Source organism: Cimex lectularius, unplaced genomic scaffold, assembly GCF_000648675.2.
Source record: "Cimex lectularius strain Harlan isolate CLEC.00 unplaced genomic scaffold, Clec_2.1 scaffold99, whole genome shotgun sequence".
Taxonomy (NCBI): Eukaryota; Metazoa; Arthropoda; class Insecta; order Hemiptera; family Cimicidae; genus Cimex; species Cimex lectularius.
Genome location: NW_019392713.1, coordinates 635 through 23,970, shown reverse-complemented (window position 1 = coordinate 23,970; position 23,336 = coordinate 635). Strand labels below are relative to the sequence as shown.

The 23,336-nt window shown below is 30.7% G+C and overlaps 3 protein-coding genes and 1 long non-coding RNA gene across 9 annotated transcripts; 2 read left to right on the top strand and 2 right to left on the bottom strand.

The window, feature by feature from the left end:
* Positions 1 to 22: 22 nt before the first annotated feature.
* LOC106673072 lies at positions 23 to 9,865 on the top strand. The gene is made up of 5 exons (XM_014405015.2): positions 23 to 684; positions 4,217 to 4,420; positions 4,489 to 4,610; positions 6,424 to 6,839; positions 9,368 to 9,865. The coding sequence occupies exons 1-5, from the start codon at positions 652 to 654 to the stop codon at positions 9,376 to 9,378; spliced, it is 786 nt and encodes a 261-aa protein (XP_014260501.1). The 5' UTR covers positions 23 to 651; the 3' UTR covers positions 9,379 to 9,865.
* An 835-nt stretch (positions 9,866 to 10,700) lies between these two features.
* LOC106673081 (TWiK family of potassium channels protein 7-like) lies at positions 10,701 to 14,065 on the bottom strand. 2 transcript variants are annotated; one of them, XM_014405032.2, is made up of 6 exons: positions 13,377 to 14,065; positions 13,138 to 13,259; positions 12,523 to 13,075; positions 12,140 to 12,371; positions 11,225 to 11,410; positions 10,701 to 11,160 (listed from the first exon to the last, which is right to left on the bottom strand). In XM_014405032.2, the coding sequence occupies exons 3-6, from the start codon at positions 13,039 to 13,041 to the stop codon at positions 10,790 to 10,792; spliced, it is 1,308 nt and encodes a 435-aa protein (XP_014260518.1). In that variant the 5' UTR covers positions 13,042 to 13,075; positions 13,138 to 13,259; positions 13,377 to 14,065; the 3' UTR covers positions 10,701 to 10,789. The 2 variants fall into 2 exon arrangements, with proteins under 2 accessions (XP_014260518.1, XP_014260516.1); XM_014405030.2 differs by having other exon boundaries at positions 12,523 to 13,259.
* A 566-nt stretch (positions 14,066 to 14,631) lies between these two features.
* LOC106673052 (beta-1,4-glucuronyltransferase 1-like) lies at positions 14,632 to 23,058 on the bottom strand. Of its 5 annotated transcripts, none has more exons than XR_002910191.1 (5): positions 22,865 to 23,058; positions 21,970 to 22,186; positions 19,375 to 19,497; positions 18,315 to 19,268; positions 15,606 to 15,620 (listed from the first exon to the last, which is right to left on the bottom strand). XR_002910191.1 is itself a non-coding variant. In XM_014405029.2 (3 exons), the coding sequence occupies exons 1-3, from the start codon at positions 16,910 to 16,912 to the stop codon at positions 15,231 to 15,233; spliced, it is 1,416 nt and encodes a 471-aa protein (XP_014260515.1). In that variant the 5' UTR covers positions 16,913 to 17,325; the 3' UTR covers positions 14,632 to 15,230. The 5 variants fall into 5 exon arrangements, 1 of the variants encoding a protein (XP_014260515.1); XR_002910190.1 differs by lacking the exon at positions 15,606 to 15,620 and adding an exon at positions 15,964 to 15,978; XR_002910193.1 differs by lacking the exon at positions 15,606 to 15,620 and having other exon boundaries at positions 19,028 to 19,268; positions 19,375 to 19,554.
* Positions 16,799 to 19,269, top strand: LOC112126743. The gene is made up of 2 exons (XR_002910194.1): positions 16,799 to 16,881; positions 18,083 to 19,269. It is a non-coding gene; the product is annotated as an uncharacterized LOC112126743 (long non-coding RNA).
* Positions 23,059 to 23,336: the final 278 nt, after the last annotated feature.

Sequence of the window (23,336 nt, the reverse complement as noted above, 5' to 3'; positions counted from 1 at the left end):
CTATTATTATTTTGAATTTTAACGTTGTTTCCATTTATGCGTAGTGTTTTAGATATATTTTCTCAAAGATACTAATTTTTTTTAAACCTTGCTGCTTTCTTTTATCCTTGTTTAAAAAAAAGGATAATTGATAAATGGCCGAAGTGTATTTCCAATTTTAGCATTTTTATCCGTTATTGTATAATTTATGAACATACGTAAATGGAAAAATGGAATATGAAGGATTTGAAATTTGTTATCACCAAAGGTTATATTATCACGGGAGTAAACAATAATTTAAGCTTCTATCTGTATTCAGTAATAACACCATAATTGATTCACTATCTAAATAATAGATTGGGAAGTGTGTACGTTTGAAAATGATTTTCATCCTTGCGATTGATCTGGTGTGACTGAAGAATCGGCCTTTTTGTGAGTTCGGCTGCGTCTGCTGTCGTACGCTTGCGAACTTGGCCCGACGTCGGTGTGAAGGCGAAGCGGAGAGTTTATGTTATTGAATTAATTTCCACTAGAGTTGTGAATTGAAATGAGTAGATCGGCCCTGTGTTAGTCTCGTCTTTTGGAGGAAAACAAGCCCGAGGATTAGGACCACCGGCTGGAAAAAGCCCCTCAAAATCAACCCGAGTCGGTCTTAACCTTCAATAAGAAAAAATGGGCGAGAACGTCGACTGGAACGAATCAAACGTGAGTGTTTTTACAGTTTTTTAGAACTCTGTTTCTCATTTAAACGAGATATTGTGAATGAATTCAGTTTCGGGAAATCTCCCGAATTCCACCTCGTCTCGGTTTTTAATAAATTTCATATTTTCAGATCTTTATAAAATGTAGGTATCAAATAATAAATTTTAAATAAAATAAATTTATGGCCTCCTCGTACTAGGATTTATAACACAATGAAATTTGTTGTTTAAAAAAAAAATTTATATATATATATATATTATATATAAATCTTGGATCTTGGTTCATTCCGTCGTAGATTAACCCTCAAACAGTACGGAATGGGTCAGATCAGACCCAGTGGTTATTTTGCCTGTTCCGAACTGACCATTCATTGTCAGTGGTCAAGTCGGCAGGAACCCTACCTGGCAGGTGTATGACATCTTTGTTGTTTATTTGTTTTTATTAAGTACATTAAGGAAAAATTCCCAAAATACCCAATTTTATATATACATTTATATACGAATAGTGAGAAATACAAGTAAAATCTATAAGCAGTATAACATATGCCGTGTGCATAGTTAAAAGTAAATCTGGTACATAACACAAAATGGAAATTTAATAGAAAAAGCACAAAATGTTTATTGCCACAAATGACGAGTTTATACAAATTTTTTCTTAAAGGAATCCTATTTACAACCTAGAAACTCTATGCTGACAAAATTATCATTGAAAGCCCACCGATAAAAAGAGACTCACACTGTCTGTAACGAGTTAAAAGAAATTCAAAATAAAACATATTATTATTTTGAGATCGTGAAGTGCGGTCTGGTGTGACGTAGGTTTTAGAAAAACGTTTTCTTTCTACATGGGAAACAAACACGTTAAGCCCTGAAGATGTTCTCAATAAAGATTGAAACATGGCACGATAAAGAAAATGTTTTTCTAAAACCTACGTCACACCAGACCGCACCTAAAGATCTCCAAATAATCATTGGCTAATGGTCACTAAACACTACACATAATACATATTAACACTCCTTCTACCCTTCTACTGGGAACTAGGATATTTATTTTACTTAATAACTCCAAACAATAATAGATCCTATTCTCCAACTTCTATAAAAAAACATATGCCAAGGGCCAAACTACGATTCTCATGGGCCAAGACCCAGCACTCCTGGGCCCAAACACCATATTCCTTTTCCTCCCATCTGAGCCCTATTTTAAAGACCATGATTTTCACGAATCTTTTTTTGGACCTTTTCAAATTTGATTGAATAAATCTGCAAATTCCAAGGATACCAAACAGAGTAGCAGTGGTCAAAAATATTCCTACCAATACCAAAAAAGATTTTCGGTTTTCTAGTTTGTAAAGTTTGAGGTGTTCCTTTTAATAAAGCCCATATTGCAGTTTCCTTTAGAAACCACTTCTCAATAAGCTTCTTAAATGTTAGTTCACAGTCAAATACCACACCATGATTGTTGATTTCAGAAACTTTGTGAACTGCAGTGCCACCTAAAAAATAGGTTGAAGGAAACCTCTTTCTATCTTTATAAAAAGAAATAAAAAAAAACAACGTTTTTTAATATTAAGATCTAACTTATTAATAGCACATCAGTTTGAGAACCTATCCAAATCCTTTTGTAATAGTTCATAATCACTGATGCAGTTCACATTCTGAAAATTTTAATATCAATGGCAAGTAATAAAAACTCGGAGCAATGAATAACTGTTTTAACATCGTTAAATAAAACAAGAAAAGAAGAGGACCCAAATGCGATCCTTGGGACCCCTGAAATAGCAGAAATCTTTGACACTTTACCACGAAATTTAGCAAATAACGCATATTTGCTTAGTGGTCATGATTGACCATATTAATTATTCCTATTAATTATTATTTTTATCTAAGGTTTTTGGCTGAGTTGAAAAATTAGTGTCACAAGCAGCATATTGAGCCGAAGATCGTGGATTCGAATCCGGCTTGAGACTCTGACTTTTACCTTTCATCCAAGACCTTAGATTAAAAAAAAATTAATTGAAACAATTAATATGGTCAATTATGACTGCTAAACATATATGGCTTAATTTTATACATAATTTTAATTGTAATTAATATTCATGTGGTATTAAAAAAAATCTCAATTTAAAATAAGAATCCTAGAATAATGAAATAGAAGCTCCTAGGTTCTTCTCGCTCCTGGCCTGAGCGCACCAATAATATTCCTAATATTACTAAGGACTTTATTTGTACTTTTGACCCCAAAATGTCATAGCAATAACAGTTTCACACTGCTGACATTCTAGCTGAGTTTCGTTGTCAGGACCCTGACCTGGAGGAATTTGTGTCAGAAGTGGAAGATGGAAGTCTATGAACAGTGATATTGAAGATGTTTTCAATTGTGATGAGGAGAATGAATGCTCCAAGTCTGATGGAGAAGGAACAGACAGTAGAAAGTTTGAATTAGGGAAGAACTAGAAACAGTCTGGACTGATAAGCCTTTACGCTCAATATATTCACTAACCTCTTCTAACGTGATTACTCACCTGCCTGGACCTAAAGAGAATGCACCGTGGGGGAAGGGGCAGATGAAAAACCATCATTTTCACTTTTTGTGACTAATGAAATTATAGGAATGATCGTTTGTTATACTAATAAAGAAAGAAAACTGAATGGTCAAGTACAGTGAACCGCTCTATTCATTACCTTTGCTGTTGGCAGCCCCAAATGGAACTATAAAGTTCATCTATCAAGACAAAATGTTGTTTAAAAAGAATAAAAATGTTTGATTCATGTAAGATATCAATAAATATTATTGTTCAATAAGAATGATTATTGTGAACTTAGTCCTACCAAAAACCTCATCAAAGAGAGATAGAGGGTTAATCTTAAGTGTACTTGTTGCATGGCTTATTTACACTCACAGGTTTTTGAATTACCATAGCACCATCTTCCATGAGGAACTGGATGGCTCAATGCCAAAGCATGTTTGAGTAATTCAAAAGCCCATGGTGTGGATGGACCCAATAAGTAACCAAGCGCCAATTCAATGTGTATTCACAAACTTGTAAGCTGACAACCACCATCAACTTGAAGTGTACTTTTTAATCTTTTTTTTAATGCTTTTGTCAACTTCTGATTGTAAATAATAGCTTGAAAGAAACATACTGAAAGAAAATATTTTTCTTAATTGATGTTTCTTGTCCACTGGATGACAAATGCATGATTGGATAATGAACAACTCAGAAGGTCATGACTGTTTTTATTTTTGGCAATGTTTCAGACTTATTACGGCAAAACATTCTAGAAGAAACAAAATACAAATAACAATTTCTAAACATACCAGACTTAATCGAATGATGTTGCTGAGTTGCTCATTCTCTGGCTGCCACCCTGACAAATTCCCTCTCTCTTTTTTGTTTTTTAAATTGATTGATTTCTCTTTAATATTTTATAATTCAAACTTATGCACTGTTTTATTCTACCCTTCTGGCAGGATTTTCTGTGCTTTATTATTATTAGAATATTGTTAACATATATTTATTTTGTTCTTGCAGGTTTACAAAATCCTGCCAAACTCATTTAAAGCCCATGTCATATCTTTCCAACCGTATTTAAGAGGTTTTAACGCTGTACTCAGACTCAACATAATGAACAAGATTCAAGCAGATGACTGGCTTAGAGATTTCAGCGAAAAGAGTTTAACCAACTATCGAGTCGACAGGACATTCCCAGAGAATACGCCCAAGCTTCTGTTCAAAGTATTTTCCTGTAAAAGATTATTTTTCTTGGAACTGCTAAATGCACTTGGTACATTTCTCATTTCCAGAAAGAATTTAGGTGTTTGCACAACACAAGACCTACATCTCACAATACAAGGAAACCACATTCAAAACATACTGCTTGTAATGCCAAAGTCACTATTACAATCAAACAGCAGGGCATGAAAAGGTAAGTTTTGATCTCTTGCATCCCTACCACTGTTTACATGTTCAGAAGATCTTAACGTTTCATTAAAACCAGTGTAATTTTTCTTATTGTTAATTATCTATGTTCAGAGTGTTTGTTTTTCAATGTGACTCTCACTTTTCTCAAAATAGAAGGGTTATAAAAAAAATTAAATGGTAACTTCATGTAGTTTTTCCCAGAGATTTAAAATAAATCATGTAAACATTTTTTTATTTCACAGTAATATAATTGAGTATCAACTATATTTGTTCAAATGTGGATTATTTTTAATATAAAAAATCACATCAAGGACAAATAGATTGGTTACATATTTCATACTTTCAATGTTGTTAAAACAAAGATAAATATATAATTGTTTACTGTTCTTTATTGTCATAATAAATGTAGTTTGATTTATTATTTTTTAAGATTTAAGATGTGGTCTTGACCACTCCTCATGAATCTCACAAAAAAATAAATTATTTGTATAATATTTAAGATGTTGTAATTTTCTACAATAAAAGTGAAAATGTAGGAAGTGTAGTGGAGTGCAGGAGAATGGGGCAGGAAGATTCCAGACAGTATATCCTAAAATTTCCTGGGCAGATTAGACAATTTCAATACTTCCTTGTTGTATTATAAGAAAGTTCAAGACAACTGGTTTTGAAAATTTTCGGCCCCAATTGAATCAAACAATAAACAGAACTTTGTTTCAGAATTAGTTGTCTTGATTTTTATGAAAGAAAACCTAATTCATCTTTAAGAAATATACTATATAATATCTACAGTGACAGAACTGGAGATTTCTAAAAATAGTGTCCAAAAAGTTCTAAAAATTTATGGGTTAAATCATAAGCAAGATTTTTCTTGTTCAAGGCTTGCAGCAAACTGGCTTTGAACGAAGGAATACTTTTTGGCATGTATGGAAATTGCGGAGATCTGGAATGATGAATCTATAAATTGATATTTACCTATCATCTTGGTCTGCCTAATCTATCAAGCATATGGAAATGTTAATGGAGCAAATTCCTATTACTATATCATACTCTTTGAACTGATGAGACCACATTTACCAATAATGGGATTCTCAACTGGTGGAATTTTCAAACCTAGGCAGAGGAAAATCCTTGATTGATTTACAAAACTCTTTATCAAAAAATATTTTCAATTAATGTTTGGTGTTGCTGTAACCCTGCTAGACTATTTATTTGGGGATATTTCAAGAATCAGGTCTACAGTCAGTTCTCTCAGATCTGTCCAAGAACATAAGGAACGAATAATCAAAGCGTGCCATAGAATTTGTTCCAAGTCACTGATCACTGATCACTGATGCAACAAGCGTGCAGTGGTAGTTGAGAGCATGCTACTGTTTGGGAGCTGGTAGAAACATATTGGAACAGCAGTAAAGTAACGATGCCAGTGACCTTTGAATGACTAAAAGTATGAATATCTACATATTACATGAAATATTTAACCCAGTCTTTGAATTGAAATATCTACAGAAATCCTCAACCAATCTAATTGTTTTTGGTCTCTAGTTTTGAGGTTGTTTCAAAAATTGTTAGGTCTCATTTGAAAAAATAAAGTTGATTAATTACATATTACTGTGACATTCATAAATGTTTAGACCACTTAGTTCCTTGGGGGCTTTTTAATTGATGATAGTATGAATAATATATTGTTAAGTGGTTTGACCCCTCGTCTGGGGCATCTAGCGGGTAGTTATGCGTTAAGCCTTTCTTCATGACAGAAATTACTTCCTTTTTTTAATTTTTACTGCAATAATGAATTCAATAACAACCATTATTAATTTCAGGAGTAAGGATAAATATCTGAAAGACTTTCCATGTGAGATTATGTTGCGACACATCCACAATCACCCACTTTCATGTTCAGAGTCATTAAAGCACAGACGTCCAAGCAAAGAAGTTGAAAATGCCATTATGGATCTTTTCTCACAAGGGCATTCACCGACTTCAGCCCTTGACAAATACAAGTGTCGTCTACAAGAGATTCATGGTGAAGATTGTGAAGAGATTCTTGAGGATGGCTCGCTCTTTCCTTCACAGAAGTGGTGCTACACCCTTTACTACAACATGTATAAAAAGCAGAACACAGGAAATGATACCAATGGAGAGGAGGAGATGGAGGGAAAGACCACTGAAGACATAGCGAATGTCAAGCATGACGAGGGTGATGTAAATATGCAATATGAGCCACTTGTCAAGACTGGTTTGTAACTTTGTAACTTGAAATTTTATAGTCTGTTTGAAGGAAATTAGAATTTAGTAAAACAGACATTTGTAAAATCATGCCATAATATATAAATTTATATTTATCATTTTTAAAATACCAAAAGTTTTATTTATTCACTTGAATTCATTTTTATGTTTTTAACAGGCCTTCATTTAAATGTATTTTTCTACATTTAATATGCATATCTGCATTTATATATTCGTTACATTTTAAATTATGCAAATTGTACATTTTAAATTATTGTGATATACTGTATACTAAATTAGGCTGTTAAAATATTGTGCATTAGAAAGGTTTGATTTTTCAATTTTTTTAAAAGTAATTTTAACTTAATTTGGTGGTAAAAATTTCTTACATCTAGAATTTGGTTATAGTTTGTAACTAAACATACCATTTATTTTTATGGCATATATTGCTCATGCATTTCGGGCCACATTATTATTTATCTAAATAGTGAGCTCTGACGAGGAAAAATAAATGACATGTTTAAATTTAAAAAAATAAAATAACCAACATTCTAGGTTTGGTTCTTTGCATATAATATTTTGGTTATTTTTTATTATTATTATTATTAAATTTTTTGTTTAAAGTGAATTCAAGTGATTGAATGAAGAGGGAAATCTGGTATGGTCAAACGCTTTCTAGCAAAACAAAAGTTTATGCATTATGCAAATGGAGATTTTAAAAGTTATTTTAAATATAGTGGTTATTAGCTGTATTTAAATTTAAAAAACTACTCCTTATTGTAACCTATAAAGGTTAGCTTATTTCCTTATTGTAATGCTACAATCATTATTGTGAATATTAATTGAGTTATGTAGATCACTTTTTAGCTTTATTTCTTATAATAGCGCACACTATTTTTTTAACGTTTTTAAGTGAACTAAAAATACTTGGCAAATAGCGTCAATATTGGAAAAAAATAACCAAAAATTAATATGTAAGTCTGCACATGAAGAAGTATAAATATATTTTCTACTGACATTAAAAGTAAAGTAATATAGAGTGATAGAAGAGGGAGGGAAGGAGAGAAAGAGAGAGAGAGAATGTGAGAGAGATAGAGTGAGTGAAAGGGGGAGGAGAGAATGATCCATAGTGCAAATTGAGCCTAAACAGAGCTTAGAAAATTTTGAATTATTACCATAAGGACTTTCCTGTCAATTTATAATTTATCTGAAATTGTGATAGACCAATCAAAAGTATGTTTCAAATATTGCAAGATTTTAATAGGTGATTCTATTATCATTATTAATTTTAAAAAAGTCCTTTAAGGTATGTATCGTGAATTTTTCATTGTGGCTGTTATTTTATAGTATCCTGTGTATGATCGAAGCAATTCAATTGCCTATTATTTTAAAAAACACATTTGAATCGTAATTTCAGTGCAACTTATAAAGCTAAATTAGCAAAAGCAGGAATGTTTGACACCTGTGATATTCTATCATGTGATTTTCATATTGTATTTCAAAAGTATTATAAAATGTCACTCTAAATATAGCGCTCTTTTTTTCCCTAAACGGTTAAACAGAAAGTATGAGTTTAACACAGATGACATTTCTTAATTTAAAACTGATGAAATGTGTTAAATAAAACTGATGTTTTCAGAAATGCTTTAAACTGTTTTGGTTTGAAAATTGTAATTCAAAATGGATAATTAGATTTTGTGACAGTATGAATCTCAAAATTAATCTCTTGCGTTAGAATAATACATGAGGAGATAATTTTGCTGAAAATTATTTATAATATATTGTATTCCTAAATTAAATGTAATTATTTATATTGAGTTGAGATTTTACAAGTTATTTCAAGTAAATAAAATGTTCAGTGAGTATGATTGTGCTGATTATAGTTTTAATATAATTGACACATATGTTTAAGAAATTAGAATTCAAGTTGGACATTTGTAAATTTGTATTCCATTTAAGAAATCCGCCATTTTACTTGTTATTATTTTTTCTTTTTTTAATATGGGAAATAAAATAAAAATAATAAATTAAAATAGAATTATAGTGTTACTTTACTTAATTTTAATTTCACAATGTTTGTGGAGTTTTGCACTTATTTTTTAAGTCACACACAGAATTTCCTTTAATTATTAATTGCACTCAAATAAGTAAAATATAGTAAATTTGTGTTAAGTAAATGTTAACTGTCCCAAAAAACAAAACGATAAATAAAGTGTTGATTTGATATTAGAACATATTAATATGAAAAATTAAATAATAATTTCAGCCATTTGATATATTTAACGATTTGCTAATTTTTGTTAGAAAAATATCATACTGACTATTTATTGTTATAAACAGAGTTACTATCTTCTAATATTTTAACATACATGAATTCCTGCTATTTGTGTAAGTTAATTGTCCTGAAGTATTGTAAAACTACTAAATTATTATTATTATTTTAGCTGTTTTCCTTAACAATATTGGTTGATTTCCCAAAATAGATAATGAGATGTATGGTGATTAGTAAAGCTTCTAACTTTAAAAACTATATTTCAGGTGTTTATTGACCACTGCAAACAAAAACAAAACAGAAGTTTAGAACCATTTGTATTAGCCCAAAGTTGAATATCAGTCTTATTTAGTTATTAAGTTTTTTGGTCCATTTGTTGGAAATGAATAAAAGTTGTCTTCTGAATGTTGGTAATTCATCTTTTATTAATAGTATTTATTTAATTAGTTATTTTAATGAAAATAGGCTTGTGATAATTTTATTTGATAAATTTTCACAGATAGATAAGTTTACAGCACAGCTAAGTGTTTTTGTATCAATGTTTAAGATGATTAGATACATTTTCTTCCAACTTTTTATATACATTTTTATATGTTCACATAATATGCTTACCATTCATGGTTTACCAGCTATAGTCATAGACTTAATAAAAAGGAAATATAGACATGTATGAACTACTTATGTTAGATCTCAACCTAATGTTGTAATGAAAATGAAGTGTATTATATATGTGAAATTAATTAATAAAATTGATTTTTCTTTTAGTTGTTTTTAGCTCCCCCCCCCCCCCAAAGAAGTTATTGGCTGGGATACAAGCTCAAAACATGAGCAATCACTCATTAGGGAAGCACACTTCAGTCTTTCAAGCAGAAATTCATGCCATCAATGTTTGTGCCCTGGATAATCTTAAAAGAGGTTACACTTGCAAAAAAATCCTCATAAGATCTGATAGCCAAGCAGCCATTAAAGCATTAGCATGTAAAAGAATCATATAAAAATTAGTCAGTGAATGCATCCAAAATCTCCAAAACCTGGGGAAACACAACAACTTGATGATATCTTGGGTGCCAGGGTACAGGGGAATTTTGGGTAACGAGAAAGTAGACAGTCTGGCCAGAGGAGTATCTGCAAACCATACATAGGCCCCGAACCTGTACTTGGGATAACAAAAACAAATATAGAATCCAACATCGCAAAATTGATCCAAACAAAACAAAAGGAGAAGTAGATAAACTCTAGCAGTGCTAGACATAGTAAATTTATGATGAAACAACCCTCACCAAGACTGGCAAAAGCATTGTAACGAGGAGAGGAAACAGCCCCGAATGCGAAGCAACAGCTCAATGGAGATTTAACCTAACGTAAGGAATAAAACTTAGGGAATCAAATTGCAGCAGCGACAGTCAATGACCTGATACTTGTAAGGAGAAGGATTGAGTCTATTGCACTGAACTAAGGAACTAGGAAGGTACAATAAGCCAGAAGGCTGCAGTGCCTGGGGAGTGCAAACCCCACTTCCTAGTATCCTTTTTACCATATCATACCATACCATATTGACTGAGAATAATACCAATAACTCTTTTTAGGCAAATACAAGTTAAACATATAGGATAAGTAACATATCATAATACACAGTCTTGCTTATTTGTTTATTACTTTTACAATATTTATGATTCAGGGTAAAGATATCACTCAAGGGAGTTTGTCATGAAATTATACTTTATGCCAACAGGTGTAAGACCTGAAAATGGAGAATCTCTCCATAGGGTGATATTAATTGAAGTGAGAATTGCCAACCCTTCTAAATACCAAGCATACCCAACTCGTGATATTCCACTTGTTGAAGGGTCCCAACGTGCAAAATCAAGTGGAAAGAAGAAGATCTTTGCAAAGTTTAATTCTCTTGCTAGGCCAAATAAGAATGCTCCGCCAATATAGTAAAAAAGTGTAGAAACTATTGGGAAAAATTTAAGCCAGGTTGATGGCACAAAATCTACTTCAAACATTTTATCTGGCCATAATTCTTTTTCTCGTTTAATGTTATCTCCAAATCTTCTTACTGAAAAATACGCTAGTTTAGGTCAAATCTCTGCAATGATTGAATGATCCAATGGTTAACTCACAATTGGCAATTCGTCTTCTTAGAAGAGAAAATTTATTTTCAATCTCTTTTGAAAAAAATTGTATCTTGAGAGCAATTGTTCTTCCTAAATGTGTCAAGAGCAGTAAGTGTATTGGTACACCAATCAAAGTGAAGATAAATGCTTCAATATTACCCAGAGTTGTGAGAGGCAGAGGTGTTGCAAGTCCTAAAAAATACAAGTAAAATACAAATATTTTGCTTATATTGTTGAACAGTTTAAAATTTTTGGCAATGGTGTACAGTTCTACTATTTAGTGTGGAAAAATAATTAATTTACAATGTGATAGACAATTAGCACTTCTTTTTCATTAGGAAAAGCAGTAATGAATATTTTATTTAGAGATCATGAGATGGGTATGGTGAGTGTGTATCTAGATATATTCATATAATAATATATTCATAAAATGTAAATTAAATACTTTCAATTAATTAATCTTTTTATTAAGGTATTGGTTGAAAGAAAAAGATAGTCATGAGTGGGATTCGAACCCACAACCTTCGGCTCAATATGCCACTGCTCTAACCACTTGAGCTATCGTGACTTCAATTGAAGTGGGTTTGAATCCCACTCATGACACTAGCTTTTTCATTTCAACCAATACCTTACAAAACAAGATTAATTAATTGAAAGAAGTTTTTTGGTTGTGAGTTCGGATCCCACTCGTGACACTAGCTTTTTCATTTCAACCAATACCTTACATAAAAAGATTAATTATTGAAAGAAGTTTTTTGGTCAATCGGACCACGAAATGTAATGGGTAAAATAAATATTTTACCTAATTTAAAATAGCTATATCCCATTTTTGGAATACAAGCTAAATAAAACTCATATTACTTTTTTGTACTGATTTGAATTTCATATGTATGCATATGTAAATGAATATTTTTAATTGACCTAGAGTAGCCAGAAGTGAAATAGAAAAAGTAATGCTGCCTGCAAAAGTCCAATAAATTCCATTGTTTCCATAGCTATTTATCACACTCTCATCTATTAACTCTTTGTGTTTACGAATATACTTTTGTATTATTCCTTTTAAAGCTCCAGCTTTATCTTGATCACTTATATTCCTCAGGTCTGTTGCCAATGACATGATTATGGTATTCTCTTTCATCTTAAATTCGTTCATCTGAAATCACAATCATTAATGATCATAATAGGTATAACAATAAAATGGTAAAATAAAGCATTTCTAAACTTATGTTTTTCATTCATTTGATTCATATTTGTTATTTATTAATTATTTAGTGCTAGGGTTTAAAATAAAAAAAATTGATCACCTTAATATATTCATATGGACTTTCAGTCAAATAAAACGTTAATGCTCCTAAGATGAGCCATACAAGGAGAAAACAAGCAAGAGTGCTTTCACACAGCAGAAACCTAAAAAATCTTGCCATACAACAATCTGAGTCCTTCCAATCATCAGCTGGAAGAAAAAATAAACGGTAAGGTGGATATGGACTTGCCTGACAACCGACAGACTTCAATCTCATGCTTTGATTCCTGATATTCTGCAGTGGGCCAGAGATTTCAAACTTATTTGAAGTATCTTCACTTATTTGTGTATTGTTAAACTTAGCCATTTCCTTATCTATTGTGTATATTTTTATTTCAGACTGTCTATTGCCAAATTGTTTGGCGATGCTTTTATTTTTTTCAAGGAACTTAGAAGCCTTTCCGCTTAGACTGTCAAGTATTTCCAATTTGGATCTTTCCAGTTTTTCTTTTGGCATAATCTGTCCATCTCTTAAGATTGTATCCAAGGTTTCTTCTTCCTTTCTTTGATCTAGTGTCATTTTCAACTCCAAGTTATTCTTATCAATGAAACTTCTGTATGAATTTGAATTAGGCAACTTTTCGTTTGTGCTGTTTTTCTTACTTGTTATACAAACCAACATTAATAGGTGCTCACAAAAGATTCAAACTTTCCTTTCAAAGCGCACAGTGTTAGTGTTGAACACAATCACTGATATATATGATCTTAATTAATTCCATTTCAATCATTGCTGACCTCCTAACATTAAAAACATAATTATTATTATAGATATACGTTTAAATGATCTTGATAGTGGGCAAGGGCCAAATAAATATACACGTAAAACATATCTTAAATTTAAAACAAAAAACATACCTTATATCCTTATTTAATGTAAATAGTCATTCAAGGGACAAAATTCTCTAGATTTTAGTTGCCAGTTTTTGTGATAGTTAATTTAATAAGGCGGACCTCTAACTGGATTAAAACAACCTAGCTAATCTGAGGCTTATGAAACCTTGTTTACAAGAGTAATGTTTCAAATCAATATCTTTATACATGCATCTATAAAATTTAATATAAGTTGTGTTCTAATGCATCTCATTTTTAAAAATTTTATTGGTTGACAATACTTTATATTACAGAATGGTAAAAAAGGATAACAATTACTACAAAAAATGAATATTATGATTATTTGAAAATCAAAGAGATAAGAGAGATATTTCATAAAATTTTTACCTGAATGAAAGTTTACCTGGGGTGTTTATTGTTTTTAATAGCACTTTCATTTCTTAGAAGTTTAACTAGAGTTAATTTGTTATTTTGAGTTACAATAATGGTTGTACACATCTCTTCATACATATATCAAAATTACCCAAAAAGCATATTAATTTGCGTTAAAAAAATACATTTGTGTATATGTTGTGGCTACTACCTCCCCAAGTTTAATTATTATTTTTAACTACTAATAACAAATAAATTCATGAAAGATTAAAAAAATGAAATTCTTAGATCAGTTATAATCTGGTTTAGAGAAATCAATATTTTTATTTCACTGTTACTGTTTAAATAAGCATATTTCAAATAATATAATAAATCATGGTGTATTAACAAAACTTTTATTTATGTACACTTTATAATAAAATTAAGTAAATAATTTTACTTTAAAAACATGAATATTACAAAATTATTGGTATTATAGAAGATAATGTATTTCTAATTTGGCCGTTACAATCATTTTGGTCCAATCGGTCATGTTTCGTGAAATTAGCGAGATTACAATCCAAAATGACAGTTAACGACAAGACTAAACTCTCATCACCCTACAGACCACGAGAAATCTCACAATATGTGTAATTATTACAAAAAGGTATTAATTGCATTTAAAAAAGCAACAGTGGCAGAAAGATAACAGAAGAGGGTAGAAATTTCAATTTACATTACAAAGTATATCACACTTGTCACTGATGTCATTAAATTAACATTGCTGCTAATTTTATATTTTTGTACTTTATTTGAAATTTGTCAAAAATAAAACCAAATTCTTATTATTCACACAAACTAAAATAATTAACAATCACAGAACACTGGGGTAAAGTTTAAAAAAATATTTGAATTTAATAATTAATACTTCCACCAACAGTCTGGAAGAAATTTAAAATTTCTTCTAACTTTTTTATTTTTAGCATATTTCAACTTCACATCATTGTAAGCTTGAAAATTGAATTTTATTTGCTATTAACACATCTTACCTTTAATTTTGCTTTGTTTTTAACTTGGCCTTTAAAAACTACTTGGCTTACTTTCTCGATTAAACAAGAAAACTGAACTCATTGCAACAAAAACCACACCAATAATATGTACTTATCTTTATTGTTTGTAGAATAGTCATTTAACAAACTGGCCTATAATATAAACCCATTCATTCTCATAAAATCAAATACAACTTTTAGAATGAAATTGTTTAATTGGACAAGTTGTATTATCTTTATTCTTACAATTTTAATAGTTTTTAGATATTGTTATTTTCTGTTTAAATTATCACATAAAATTTCAAGGCAGAAAACGCATGTTATAATTAAGCGTATATATAATAAACGATTTAATATAAGAGATGCATACTCCAATTTATAATACTGAGTACTGCATAAAAAAATTAATACGTTTAAGAGATATCACTATATCGAAAAGTTATTCAGTCTTTTACACTGACTTAAGATTAATAACCAATCAGTGAATTTTGCATCTAGAATTTTTTTTCTGTTTTTCATTGATATTTTTCATAATGAGATCATAATAGAAACTGTTTTTCTTTTGTTGAAAGTTTCTCCAGCTGTCCCTTAGTACATCAACCTTTCTTTTGACTCCAGGAGAGTGGACCATGAAGGCTCCGTCAAGAATGACAAAATGGTATTTCATTAGGCACATCTCATGCATCTGAAAAAAGTTGTTAATAATTTTGAAAATAAGCCAGAGGAAAAGTAATAATTTTACCTGCGTCATCTTATCTTGTTGACCTTCCCAAGTCAATAACTCACTATACAATGGCTCGGAATTGGTTCCAATGAAGACTGGCTCCCATCTATGGAAAGGAAACTCCCTTCTCACAACAAAGAAAGGCTATAATAGAGTGGGATGAAAAAAAGTTAGAATTGTAAATGCTGTCGTTATGATTAAAAAAATGTTATAATTTCAAGACCCTTTATTAATCCAATTTAAATATATAATTTAATGTAATTTAATAACAAAGGGAAATTTGCGATATTAAATTTTGTAAGAAATTGTTTTCAGGCATTTTTATGTTGATGTTTATTTTTTGATCACATTACCTGAATAGTGTTGTCCAACACCTTACTCTTTTTGAGAAGCCACCTCTGCAAACCTGGAAATCTTTGACAGTGGCTGCAAACCCAGCGGTGAAAGTAAAAGGCCTGGTTTTGTGAATATAGCTCCAAAAGCTTTGACTTAACCTCTGGAACTATTTCATTGCTTTGTACTTCAAATACTGGTAGAACATACACAAGCCTATTTACAAATTCTTGCAATCCAAATTTGCTGTTTTTCTCTAATGCATTAACCATCTTCATGAAATTGGTTACAAGGTTCCTACTAGGAAGCAATTCAACATCAGAAACAAGAGTATACTTTGTCAGTGATTGTACTCTTGCTGCATTTCTTGCAACATTTACTGGGTAGGTCAATTCTTCACTGTAGCGGAAGGTTTGAATGTTTTTGTTAACAATGATCTTAGGTACAATACAACTTGGTGTGTCAGCAATTGACGGCGGGCATGACAAAAGCTTAGGTGCATATTTTGATGGAAAGACAAAATGAAGGGATACTCTTACCATGTCTGGCAAACAAGAGCATAATCTGTCTAATATACATAAAATCAAAGTTGCATCTGTGCTCGGTACAAATGTCGCAATGCTCACTGGGCCTTCCCATCTGTAAAGGATCTCGGCCAAATAATAAAAAAACTCTGGAGTAGCGTGAGTACAGTATGTCACATTGTTGTCGTACTTTGTAGTGTTATAAGCAGGCTCCACAATGTTGTATATGATTCTATAATCACTCTCTTCCCTTAGCTCTGGTGGAAACTCGATGTCACTCTCATTTATTTCTAAAGTTTTAGGAAGACCGAATCTATATTTGCAATAACTGAAATTCTGAGGAACAAAGTTCTGGAGGAACATACCAGCTGTAAAATGCCTGCTCTTGGAAAGATTGGTAAAAACGTTTATAGAAACATCTTCATGTTTTTTTAACATCGAACTGAAAATTTGATATCTCCTGAGCTGGTACATTCTTCCGAGGAGAAATATGAAACTGAACAAAGCGAATATAACACAGCACTTTGTGCGAAGACATCTTATTGCTAGTAAGTAGCATCTCATTCTTATTGTAGTCATTGAGAATTGTAGTCATTAAATGCACTACATTAATATGAGGGAAATATTAGTAAAATTAAGAGCTTCTAAACAAGCCTCATTGCATGATACGATATGCAATAATAATTTTGAAATCTGGAGACACTTGTTTGAAAAAACTTACTAAATGTTAGTCAAGAGGAGGTTACCTCATGGTTGTTATTAAAGGGGTAAGTTTGTTCATAAGGGTAGTTCTTCCTTAATTCACCCCTCCCAAGCTTTTTAGGTTTAATAATAATGGCAGATATTTAAATAATTTATATAATAAATGAAAAATTGTATACCATCTAGAATAATGCGACAACTGATGTAAATAAAACTTTCTTTGAAGAATTTTACTTGCCCAATACAGTTGAAACTCTTTTCTTTAAAAAATAATACAAAGACAAAAAAAAAATATATATACAAAACACTATAATAACTTATTTTTTCATAATACTATACAAACAAAAACTGAACTGTTTTGTACATTTAAATTCTAACTCTTAACACCGCAACATAATTGACTATATGTGTCATTAACATTTAAGCCAACTGACACTTCTAGCTTTACCAAATTTAAACATAAAAAATGTGTATGTAATGTAGAAAATGAATGTACAAATCATACTATTTGTTTTCGTAATGTATCTTCATTAGGTGATTTTTCAGTTTGAAAGAGAAAGAAGAAAATACTTTATTCTGGGGTAAAAGTTTAAATTTGTTTTTATAAATCTGGCACTTGAATTAATGATTGTTAACTAAATTGACATAAAACACATACTACAAAATATAGAAAATAGAAATAATAATTCCAATACTAAGAATTTAGAGAAAAATAATATTAAAAAATTCTATGTCTTGTGTTGCAGTCATAATCACAAACTGTATACTTAAAAGTTGAGAAAAGGAAGGAAAACTTTCTTATGAAGTAAGGTGTTGATATGGGATATTAAATAATTTGCCTCCTCACAATTACGTATAAGTTGTGTAAACTCTTGTTCCACCTTGTGGCATAATATTAAAAAATGTGGTATTTGCAAGATTCCATCCAGATATCAATTTTAAATTCCAAAGATTAATTTGCCAAAACATAACTACTGAATTTTGACCTATTAATGATCTTCTGTAGTTTAAATTTTTTTTTAAACCCACAATATGGTTTTTGTACAGGACATAGCTGTTCTACAACTCTATTAAAAATAACACAGGATATTTGTAGACAAATTAATCAAGGTAATTATTACTTATTATGGTACAATTCTTGTTTTGATTTCAGGTATGCTTTCAGGCTCGTCAATCATTCTATTCTCTTGTCAAAACTTGTCTCTCAATTCAAATTTAATTCCTAATGATGTAATTGTAACTTGTGTCTAAACAATAAGGAATTAATGTGATCACTCACCTTTCTGGAAGCAGATGATCGAGCAACACAATGCCCCAACCAACTCCTATGCAGCTTCAGAGAAAAGGATAATGAAAAAATAATTATTATTTAGGGAAGCCTAACTTTTGTGATGTTGCTTAATGATTGGCTCCTTACTATCTATAATACTAGTTTCTATTAATGTCCTAGCCCTGCCAGCTAACTATTCTATGATATTCATCTCCAAAATCTCATTGAATTAGTTCTGTTTCAATTTCAAGGTTAATCATTTTAATTTCTATATTATTACATTATATCTACAGGTTTTCAATTTTTTATAATTGTGCTTTAATTGCTGCTGTTTACATAAGTAATTGAATGAATAAATAATGAAATAAAACTATTGTTGTTTTGTTAGAATTCAGGGCCACTGACATTTGAACTAAGATTTACGGTGATGACTCGTGTCAACATTCTAACTGTTGTGCCAACAAAGAAGGGGCCATTAAAGAGTGCAATTCACACATTATATAAAAACCATCATTCTGCAAATGGCAATACTGGAAAAAACATGGGAACACAATTCCTTGACAGCATTTTTTTTATTACTAAAAGTTGACATATTGGGTAATATGTAAATATGCTACATAAATGACTTTTTCTACTATTTGAAGAAAATTTAATATCTGATCTAGCTCCAGATAACTAAATAATCTTAAATAGGAATTACAAATTCAACAAAAATGTCCACATTGTAAACAAAAATAAAAATATCTTTTAAATTTTATTACAGATAGTACTGACTTTCAATATTAACATTATGTTAATGTGGTTAAGTTTTACAACAATGTAAAAGCAAACAACTGTTTTGGGAATGAGAATTTTTCTTGATTCAACCAGCGCAAAAGTTAAGACAATCATCAATTTAAAGTCAGACTAATCACATTCCCTGAGAACAATTTTGTTTCTATACTTGTCATCCTTTGTTTTTAACTGGAAACAAATAAAAATAAATTACAATAAAATTGAGTAGTATATAAAATTTCTGTTGAAAATACTAAATAATATTACTATAAAATTACTTTACAATTATACTCACCAAAAGAATATTTATAAAATTCAACTAATTTTCAGCCAAATATAGATTTTTTAAGCTTTTCTAAAAATCCTGGATTCGCCTTTTCATCTGACCCCGCCATTGTCTGTATTTCCAAGTTATTTGCTATAACAATAAGACTGACTTAATAACCCCTCTTCTTTTTGAAAATGTTATCTTCTCCTTTAACAGATAATTTATTTTGTTACAGTCAATGGCAGGTAGATGGAAAAGATCATATTTCCAAAAAGAATTAAAATATATAACAGCAATAATAAAACAAATATAAAAAGTTGTGTAAAATTACTTTAAAAAAGATTATTAGAAAATGTTGAATAAAAGAGTAATTTTTTCAGTAACAAAAGCAAATGTTGTGGAAATGAAATGTCCAATGGGGTCCAATTTTCATATTAATTTACCACCTTTTCTTCATGTAATCTCAGTGATAATTTATTGTTTATTTTATCTTGCCTGCTTAATATTTTTGGTGTATAGCAAGTCTACATAGAAATTAATGCTTCCCTGACAGTCTAAAGTACATACTAAGTGTTTAAAAATATTATTATTGTATTCAAACAAATAATTTGATAAAACATTATTATTATTTATTATTAATACTTGTTGGGGCGAACCCTTTCAGGTGTTTATATGTGTACATCCTGTTCAAGCACTATTATTTTAATCAATTGTAAATAAATAATTTGCATTGTATTTTGTAAATAAAAATACAAATTTACTATTGTTTAAAAAATAGGGTAGACATTTTTCACTAAAATTTTCCTCTATAAAAATTTTGAAAAATTCTTGTTTATCATGTAAACAATTACAATGTTAATTCGTGTTGTTTTTTAAGTAATTAAAAAAAAAATATTATACCATCAAATAAAGGTAAGCTAATTATAGAAGATTTATCTCTACTTTATTCTGTATGAATGAAAGCCTCAGCAAAATTAATTCCCCTAAGCCTACTCTTCCACCAATCCTCCTTTCGAAAAATTCAGTCATGTTTAAAATAATATATGACGGTAGTTATTTTGTAGAAATTCCATTCCAGTACAATAGTCTAACAAATTTGGAAATCAATGAAAGCATCCTTAAATATGTTGGTAGAACATTCTTATTACACTTTCAGAAATACACTGATGGACAAAACTAATGAACTGCCCTTATACTCTAATTTTAATGTATCTAGGTTTATTCATATTTTGCATACCAAAATTGGTTTGGTTGTAAAAATAAGATTTTAAAAAGAAAATGTTAATTACCTAATCCTAAAAAAAAGTTATTGAGTAAAGAACACAAATAAATAAATAAATGTGTAGCAATCTTTTTTTGTACCCTTTATTTCCACCTCTCATGAATCACGTCTGTTAAACGCTTTTGCATCCTTGAAAAATATTTGTGATAAAATCCTGAGGAATTCTTTCCCAATCATCAAGTGATTGTTTCTAACTTTTCTAGGGTGTTAGGATATGAGTTTTGCCATTGTCCTCATCGATTAAGTTGATCCCAAATGTGTTCAATTGGTTGATTGGGTTGAAATCTAGTCTCCGAGCTGGTCACACCAAACATTCAATTCCAACCTCATTCAGGTCGTCATCCACAATACTAGCTCTAAGGGGCTTGGCTTTATCCTGCATTAGTAAGAATCTCACACTGATGTGGGGGGGGGGCAAATGGCACTACATGTTTTGCAATTATGTCTTTTATGTGCCTCTGTGAAGTTAGACGCACAATAACCAATTTGGTGCGGGTATCTAAGAAAATGCCACCCCAGCACATCAACGAACTACTGTGGAATGCTACCTGAGGTACCATACAGAATGGAGCGTACCTTTCTACTGAGCATCTCCATATGAAATTACACCCATCTGAAGATAGGTGAGACCAACAGTCAATGGACCGGGCCCTGAGGTTATTTTTATTTAGCTTTTTATTAGACTTTTTTCAGTCCTCGAGGAAATTGAAACATTTTGGATTTATGGTATCAGATTACATATCTCATTTCCTGAAATGCTGCTGTTTTGTAGACCTGACAATGGGTAAATCTATCGTCTCTCTCATCTGCAGACCTAGGTTGACCCTGTCCTGGCTTTCTATGTGAAGCCCTGCTTCTCTTAAGCACCGAAGAACCCTTCCTATTGCAGTGATTTACACCCATTTCCTGGAACTTCACAGTGGCTATATTCTTCTTCTAATATTATGACTCTGACACTGTCATACTCACTCAAATGCCTGACTTGAGCCATTGAAAAAGGTTTAAGAATAAGAATAATATCAAATGAAATCAACAAAAGAAAAATATTAACTGAAAGCGATTTTTAGGCGTAGCAGAATGGAAAGGCATTATGCTATTTTTTGTGCAAACTGGATTAATCAGTACTTAAGTGAATAAATAAGTAAACAAAGCATTATTTACTGTTTATTTTGACTATTATAGCTCCTAATTACCTGTAATTTATTAGCAAGATAATGGATTTGGGACCAACTTAATGTTATTTTCAACTAAATAAATTGAGTGGTGTGTTAAATTTGTCCATCAGTTTATTTGAATTTTCTACAATTATATTAATGTAAGACTTAAGACTCAAGACTTACCATCTGATTTATTACTGGACACTCCTCGAATTGTACCAGGAGTCCCTTCTTCTAGGCTTGCATAGTGCTGTATCAATTCTTTTTGTTTCTCTGACAGCCTTTTTGGGATTGCAATTTTTATATGAACATAGTGATCTCCACTTCCAACTGATGTTGGTTTTTTAATTCCTTTGCCCGAAAGACGAATTCTAGTATGTGAAGATGTGCCGGGTGTGATCTAAAAAAAATATATACATAACAATAATTATTCCCTTATCTGTAAGTAATCTTTCCTCCATTTTCTACACCAACAATAAATTTGCTACATCTAATTATTCTAGGTTTGCTCCCATGACCAGCCAGACCCTGGCAAATGAAAGATGCAATTATATGAACCTATTTTTTGGTCAAAGGCTGAGATCATTTATGTTGAGTTAAGAGAATAAAGAAACACCTAGTCTGCATTTTTAACTGTTTTGTGTATGCAAGTTTTCTTTATTGTTATTTCATATTAATTCCTTGTCTTTATGAGATATTAACATGTGTTGGAATTATTGGTTAATTTGTTTATTCATATCATGATTGTTTTATTAATATTTTTGTGTCTTCATTCTTAACATTGTACCTACTATGTAAAAGGATATTTATATTCATTATGTATATTATGTTTACTATGTAAAAAGGCAAATTGTCTTCGTTAAACTTAATAAATAAATCCATTATATTTCGTGGTTTGATTGACCAAATAACTTCTTTCAAATAATTAATCATTTTTATATAAGCTATTGGACAAAATGAAAAAGTTAGTGTCATGAGTGGAATTCGAATTCTTTTTCAATAAATAAATAAATAAATAATAAATTGAAAATAAACAAATAAATAACTTTTTTATAACCTAACAAGAACAAGAGCATACTTGAATAAAATGATCTTCATAAACTCCTTGAATTTTTATTGTGCCTCCAAGAATGGCTTGGGAAAGTGATATTTCAGCATCAGTGTGTACATCAGCTTCATCACGTCTGAAATAGTCAGATTTTTCAACTTGAAAAGTGATAAAAAGTTCCTTGCCGCTGACTGGCAATCTGACTGTTTGTCCATCTTCAACACCTAAAGATGTAAAAAAATCAATAACAGAAAAAAATTATATATATATATATAAAANAAGGGAATCATAAATCCAATGATAAGGCATGCCCTGAATTTATTCGAATTTCATCTTTAAAACGCAATAAAGTGGTTTCTAGTACATTATATTCGACAGTCACCTCAAATAAATTTAATCTGCTATCAAATCTAGAGGACTTCCCAGAGTTCGTACAACCAAATGGGTTTATGCAGGACACGTGAGTTGAACAAGTCCTAGCGAGCAGTATTCAGATTTGCTT